At 38.9% G+C, this 6,818-nt stretch overlaps 2 protein-coding genes across 5 annotated transcripts; both read left to right on the forward strand.

Moving 5' to 3' along the window:
- The first annotated feature begins 456 nt into the window (after nucleotides 1–456).
- LOC116253254 (probable transcription repressor OFP9) lies at nucleotides 457–1,071 on the forward strand. The gene has a single exon (XM_031628019.2). It carries the CDS (start codon nucleotides 481–483, stop codon nucleotides 1,069–1,071), a length of 591 nt encoding a protein of 196 aa, XP_031483879.2. The 5' UTR covers nucleotides 457–480.
- A 2,051-nt stretch (nucleotides 1,072–3,122) lies between these two features.
- LOC116253603 (uncharacterized) lies at nucleotides 3,123–6,531 on the forward strand. Of its 4 annotated transcripts, none has more exons than XM_031628511.2 (2): nucleotides 3,123–3,276; nucleotides 5,726–6,531. In XM_031628511.2, the coding sequence occupies exon 2, from the start codon at nucleotides 5,812–5,814 to the stop codon at nucleotides 6,238–6,240; it is 429 nt and encodes a 142-aa protein (XP_031484371.1). In that variant the 5' UTR covers nucleotides 3,123–3,276; nucleotides 5,726–5,811; the 3' UTR covers nucleotides 6,241–6,531. The 4 variants fall into 4 exon arrangements, with proteins under 4 accessions (XP_031484371.1, XP_031484374.1, XP_031484372.1 ...); XM_031628514.1 differs by having other exon boundaries at nucleotides 5,779–6,531; XM_031628512.1 differs by having other exon boundaries at nucleotides 5,785–6,531.
- The last annotated feature ends 287 nt before the right edge of the window (nucleotides 6,532–6,818 follow it).

The raw sequence follows: 6,818 nt of genomic DNA on the forward strand, positions 1-6,818 counted from the left end.
GTCGATAGAATTTTGTCTCTGTAATCAAAATCTAATCCAAGGGTCGGATTTTGATTCCACCATAATTCCAGAATTTTGAGTCAATTCTGGAATCAAAACGAACAGATTAACCTATTCCAGTTTATATCAAGAAAATGAAAAATGGGCGAGGCGCGTATCTGGAGCATGTTTAAATGGTGGTTTTGTATAAATGAAGAATTTCTTCAACTGATATAAAGTATCAACACTTGAGCATTGCCGTATTGGAGATAATGATTTGAGAATTAATTACCAAAGTATTTCAGAAATCATTAAAAACAAATAAAAATATGTACATTGAACTACACTAAAATTACTTAAAGCATTAAAAAATTATTTTGGCAATGCAAAGGCTCAACATGAAGAACAGAAACTTAATGTGGCATACATATATAAACAATGGCAGACTACTCTCCACTTCAGACTCCACAGCCTCCCCACTGTGCCCATCACAGAAGATAAATGGAGGGAGCGATGGATTTCGGGGAGGCTTCCTCAAGACAGAGAAAAGTGAAGGCGGCTTCCCGCCGGCGCCGCCGTCACCGCAGTCAGTACACTGGTCATCGGAGTGTGACTGGCTATGGAGGCTTTTGCTGCAGATGCAGGCTGATCAGCATCTCTTCTCCGGAGGAAACAGAGCCGGACAGTTCAGAAAAGCCCGATTCCCTGTCGGCCGTCATTCACACCATGGTACTGGAAAGACTGGAGGAGCAGATAAGGGAGATGCAGAAGCCGGCGGAGAGGAAGGCAGAGGAGAAGAAGGAACCGACAAACCTCACAGCGTGCAGAAACAGAGGAGTGAAGAGAATGGCGGCCTCGGCAGTAGAGAAGGTATCCCTTGATCCAAGGAAGGACCTACGGGAGTCCATGTTAGAGATGATTAGGAGCAATCAAATGGAGCAGCCCAGAGAGCTCAGAAGATTGCTAGAATGTTTTCTGTCCTTGAATTCAGATGGCTGTGCGCTTCTCATCCTTGAAGTCTTTCATGAGGTGTGCAGTCTCATGTTTGTGGGTTCTTCTTCAACAATAGTCGGACGTGTAAACAAATGTTGAATCTTTCTTAGTCATTCCTAATAATCAATCTAACAGAGTTGGAAGCTACTTCTTCAAGAACTAAACTCTTCACATCGAAATCTTTCTTATTTTATTTCTTTCTTATGAATGGTTCATTCCATGACTCCTAAGAGATGCCACAACTTCCTCCACATCCCAATACCTCCAGGGTTTCACATAACTTGCTTGGTGATTTATTACAGAAACGTGACAGCAACCACATCAGTCTGAGTTTCATGCACAGTCAAATCCATGAAAAATATTCTTCCTTAAGTTGGAGTTTAATACATATCAACTTCCAAGAGAACCCTAGATCAATGATCAGTGAGTTTCGAAGCACCAGTTGCGTATACATCCTGGAAGAAGTCTGAGTAATTTGAGGAGGACTGGTGTTAAATCAAACTTCAGTATCTTTAATATTATTTTGTGTTTGTGTGTGTGTGGACATGGCGAAAATAATGTATACCCAATAAACATCTTTATGTTTAATTTTACATGGAAAAATGCGGATCTTAAGTCTATATATGAAACTCTGCCTGTGAACCATAGCTGGATCTACATATACTAAATTGCTTCGTACGGGTCCTACCCAAATCAATTTTAGTTAAATATCTGCTTTATCAGTTATCACCAACCCAGTTAGGTCTGATTCAAATGCGATAGTCCCTCCACTTGATTAGACTTTCCGTATCCAGATTATGTTCAAATCCTCTAAAGCGGTGCCACTTTACCAACTTACAGATCACACATTCTTGATTAAACAATATAAAAGTAGGCAAATGGGGATTATATTGATAGGAATCATGGACAAGAAACAAAGTTGAACAATTGCATGAAAGTGGAAGCTTAACGCATGCTGTAACCTGCCAGGAGACATGCTTGGTTGGTCTCCTTTTAACGTGTGTGTGTGAACATAAGTTAAAGTCATTTCTACTTACTACAGTTCAATGGCGGAACCAGAAATTATAAATTTTGTCTGAGAGGCACTAATTTGAATGTTTTCTTGTCTTTTGGAGCGCTAATACATGCAAACAAGCAAGCCACCAAAGGCGCTAACATGAAAGTAAACAATTTTTATAGGGCTTGTGTAGGCAACAGCCCACATCTGCATATTGTGACTCTGCCACTGCTACAGTTTAAATTAAAAATCGTATACAACCTTTTATAACGTGTTTCTACAAGGGATACTACTACTCATTTTTTTCATAAGGAACTCTCTATTCAATCAGGACCACTCCACACACACACACACATATATATATATATATATATAATATTGAATACGCATGTATGTATATACTTTCCCTTTAATTGCATTAGTGGTTGGTCTTTTTGATAATGTGTGCCCAAAAAAGCCACCTATAAATAGTACATAGGGCCGCCTTACGGACATAGGGTTGATCATGTGGCCCAGGTTGGTTAGAGATGTTATTGCCTCTTGTGTAGGGTTCATCCTGACGAGAAGCATCATTTTGGGCACTAATTTTAGAACTGCAACGCCATTATATTATTCAAGTGCATGGCATCCTATCATTTCCTTGGATACACTGGCACCAACTTGAAAGTGTTGAGACAGATGCTTCAATTTATAAAAAGCTTGGGAGCCCAATAATAACTGCACCTTTCAAACAAGATGCAATTTGATACTGTAAACAATATATATATATGATTCAAATTATTAAAGAACAAAATATTGTGGAATTGGATAAAATAAAAATGCATCAATTATTTAAAATCATATTGTTCTTAGTCCTACTAAGGGCGGACTCAAGATTTTTTTTTTTTTTTTAAAGTGCTTGGTAACATTTTCAGTTAACTTAAATTGGTAAGAAACGTCATCAGCCCCGGTTTGCCGGCGAGAATGGCGGTGTTGTCATTTTCTTGTTTTTGCGAGTTTTTAATTGAATTTAGAATATCATGTTTAAAATATGTTGTTATTTGGCCATCAGAAAGAGTTGCGGCAGTAGGAAGAAATTTTGGAAACATGGAATCCGACTTTTTGATTATATTCACGATAAGGGACTTACTTAGAAAAGTTGGCGAAGGGAAAAGCCGGGTACCGGGTGGCTTTCTCAGTTGGACGGTGTCCTCCGTCTTCTTCTTCTTTCCCTCTCGCGCCTTCCACCCGCGTGCCCTAGACATCCTCGTTGGTGACGGTTTCTCCGGCAGTCGTCCCCCACCTCCGGTGTCGTCTACTGTGTTCCGGTAATCTCTCTCTCTCTCTCTCTTTATCTGTCTATCCCTCTCTCTCTCTCTCTCTGTTGCGCGCGCGCGTTCTCTTAAATAGAAGTTCTAGCAATGAATTGATAAAAATTAGGCTTTAATATTCACCATAGGAAACTATATGAGCTCATCTTTGGATTTTTTTTTTTGTGTTGTTGGTTTCTTTGATCAGTTTTTCTTCTTCTTTTGGAATTTGCAGCTACCCAGAGTTGTGCCAATTTCGCATGTAGTTAGGAAACATTCCTTATACTGGCGTCTAATTATAATGGGTTATTTCGTTTGAACATATTTAAGGGTATTCCCTTTTTGTTTTGAAGGAGAACGGCAGGGGTTGGTGGTCGTTGGGTAAAACTTTTTCCTTATTGTATATGCTGTATTAGTCATCCTCGTCAACATGAAAATGAAGAACCGGGAGGAAATGCCTTAGTTCTAGCTATTTGCTTGATTGTGTCTCTGTCTCTATAAGAGGGCTAGTATGATGGAAACCCTATCCCTTTTTCATTCAATGGCTTCCGCGTCATTGTGTATGTTGCCAGATGTTGCTATGCAGTTCGAGTTTGTTGTTTTGCAGAAATTTTGTGCGGCTAGGCTTCATGATTTTCTTTTTGTATGGATTCAACTGATGACTATGTTAGTTTTTGCTCAAAAACTAAGAAATAGGAAATGTGAATAGGAATGTATAAGGATCAGAAAAGCGCAAAGTTGTCAACCTTTGAGATGCTATAAATCTCAAATATTCAGAGAAAGTTGGTCCAGAAGTCGATCTTCTGATTGAAGATATAATTTTGAATTGTATCTCTACTTTAATTAATCTTATGTAAGTCCATGACTCTGGCTACTTGTCTATTTTATGGAGCGCGGTAGTTACAACTGTAGATCTTGCCCATATCTTGTGTGTGTGTGTGTGTGTGTTTCACTTCCCTGTAAACAACAATATTTAAAAATTACAACAAATGAAAAGATATGAAAGGAGGAAAAATTTACATTTTAAGGAAGTAACACAGCAATTATGGGCCTATGGCTAGGTTTCTAAGTTCTGGCTATGGACTATGGTGTTTCACGACACGCTACAGATCAACTGCATTTGATTATCGGCAATTTTTTTTCCCTGTTTTCTGGAGACGTTTGCTTATAGTGTTAAAATAGCTTCTAGCTGCTGTCCTTGCGAAGTGCCTTGTTATCTTCAATACATCCTTGATCCTCTTTATTGTGGTAAATGTGGAACGCATTTTGGTTTCAATTAAACATGGTAGTGCTAATAACAGTCTTGAGCCTGATGGTATAATTATAAATGGGGGTTGGCTTGTAAGTAAGTTTACAGAATTCTGCTGCCTTAATAATACATACTTACATAGGACTGCCAGTTTTGGACACCTAGTGGAAGTCCTGCTTTGTCCTTAGCATCCACAATCTATGCATACAAAGATCTGCTGGTAATTTGCCACCAAGGTGTTCAGACTCAATAGTCATAAGTCTCTAGACAAATTTATAACTGCAGCTTCAGCAACAACTGCGAAGAAGCTGTTGTCTTGTTCATGATGGTGGGAAACAGTTTGTCCTCAAATATTGTGGATTTAGTACCTTCTTCTTTCTTTTCCTTCCTAATCTTGCAGCCACCTTCCCGATGTCTTTCCTTTCTGATTGCTCTTGAATTGTGTCATTTAATCTTCAGATTACAGTCAAATCAATTCATTTGCTTAGCCACTGTGGCTTGAAATGAGACAGCTAAACCAAGTCAGCCAAGTCCTCGGGCTTGAAATGAGACAGCTAAACCAAGTCAGCCAAGTCCTCAAATCTTCAAATATCAATTTTTTGCTTTGTTTTATATGAAGAATGAGTAACCTGATTATGGAACAATCTCAATGTTGTAGGTAGACCATTTTGTCGAGCTATTTGAATTCCTTTTAGGTACTGGTTGCGTGCATTCAACTCCTAAGTTTGGCAATATGTAACTTCCAAACTAAGTCACATGTGTATGGGTTCGGGTACGGGTACGGCGAAGTATGTATGAGGGTATGGCAGAGTGTATATGTAAATGTATACATTATATATATAATAATCCACAAGAGTTCTTCAATTAAAGAAAAATGAGAGCAAATAAAAAAGGGAAAATTTTAAATTAATAAAAAATTGAGTTTAAGAATATAAATTATTAAGATTTAAAATGCAGCCATACCTACTTACTCGTGTCACTATACCCACATACCGACATGGGTACTTGGGCAGATCACAGGTACCCGCGTGACTTAGCCTCCAAAAAATATGTTACCTCTTTAAAGTTTCTCCCTGTGAAACCAAAATACTTAATGGTCTTTTCTGTTTTTCATTTCTGGACACTATATAGGGCGCTAACATTTTTAGTTATTGTTTGTCACTTGCCATTTATGGAACATCAATGAGTTAAATGACACTGTTTCTCTAAGTTATCTAGATGTGGTGCTTTTCGCCATAAGCAATTAGGACGCATCTGATGAATGTGCGTAGTTTCAGCATTCGGTCATAATTAAAACAACAACCATGCAAGACCCACGTCAGTTTGCACCTGCGGAAGTACGTGGTGTGAAAGTGCAGAAAAAGAAAACATTTCGGTTAAACCCCAGTACTCAGCACAGAGGACAAATGCAGCCTCAACTAGAGCTGCCAGATCCACCATCAAAGGCAACAAAGGTTTCAAAGAACTTGAAGAACGAGTTCCCTGCAAAATTGCAGCAAGCAGATGGGTTGGAATTGGACTTATTACAGGATTCGTTCCAGACTGAAGCAGAATACCGTGCATTGAGGAAGAAGTATTTGTTGTTGGAGGATGAGTACAGCTCACTAGGAGAAGAGCTGAGTGAGATCGAGGCTGAGAATAAAGCCCTGGAGGATCAGAAGTTTTCACTCCTTGATCAGCTGGTGGTCTTGGAAGGCCTTATGGATCCTTCAGAACTTCGGTCACGCACGTGATGTCTACTTGGGTGTTCTTGCAACTTGTTTCTTAATCAATGAAGAGAACTTTGATCGTGACTGAGATCATAATCTTGTAAATGAGTATTTTGCAATAGCAGTTGCAGGGAATTGTGTTAGTTTTCTTATATTTTATCCACCGAGCTTCTTTTTGTGAATTCTCTCAGATCTGTAATGGTTTATTGTTTGTATTTGTTTGCGACAGCTGGTAAAAAATAATGATACTTGAACCCCTGCTGTTGTTCATCTGGACCATACCAATATCAATAAATTCGTACTCCAATCTATCTATATGCCATGCCTGCTGTATCTCTTGTTTCCTGAAAAACCACTTGTTTATATTTAAGCATATTTTCTTGTAAAAATGCATCCAAGTTTCTAACGGGGTTCAGCCTTGCCATTATTGGCGCCTTCCATATGCATCAATACTGTTAGGCTAAATCCCCAATATCTAAAACCTAGCAGCTACCTCCAATCAGAATCGAGCGTGTATGGCCAGACTGTTTTAAAATGAGAGAAGAAAGCTGCTTGAGCAGAGAAAAAGTGGAACGAGCAACCGCAAACAATGGCTCTGACGC

This window comes from Nymphaea colorata, chromosome 4 (assembly GCF_008831285.2).
Source record: "Nymphaea colorata isolate Beijing-Zhang1983 chromosome 4, ASM883128v2, whole genome shotgun sequence".
NCBI classification, from domain to species: Eukaryota; Viridiplantae; Streptophyta; class Magnoliopsida; order Nymphaeales; family Nymphaeaceae; genus Nymphaea; species Nymphaea colorata.

Bases quoted from the DNA above. Each gene is read 5' to 3' on its own strand.
- LOC116253603 (XM_031628511.2), top strand. From the start codon at position 5,812: ATGCAAGACCCACGTCAGTTTGCACCTGCGGAAGTACGTGGTGTGAAA.
- LOC116253254 (XM_031628019.2), top strand. From the start codon at position 481: ATGGAGGGAGCGATGGATTTCGGGGAGGCTTCCTCAAGACAGAGAAAA.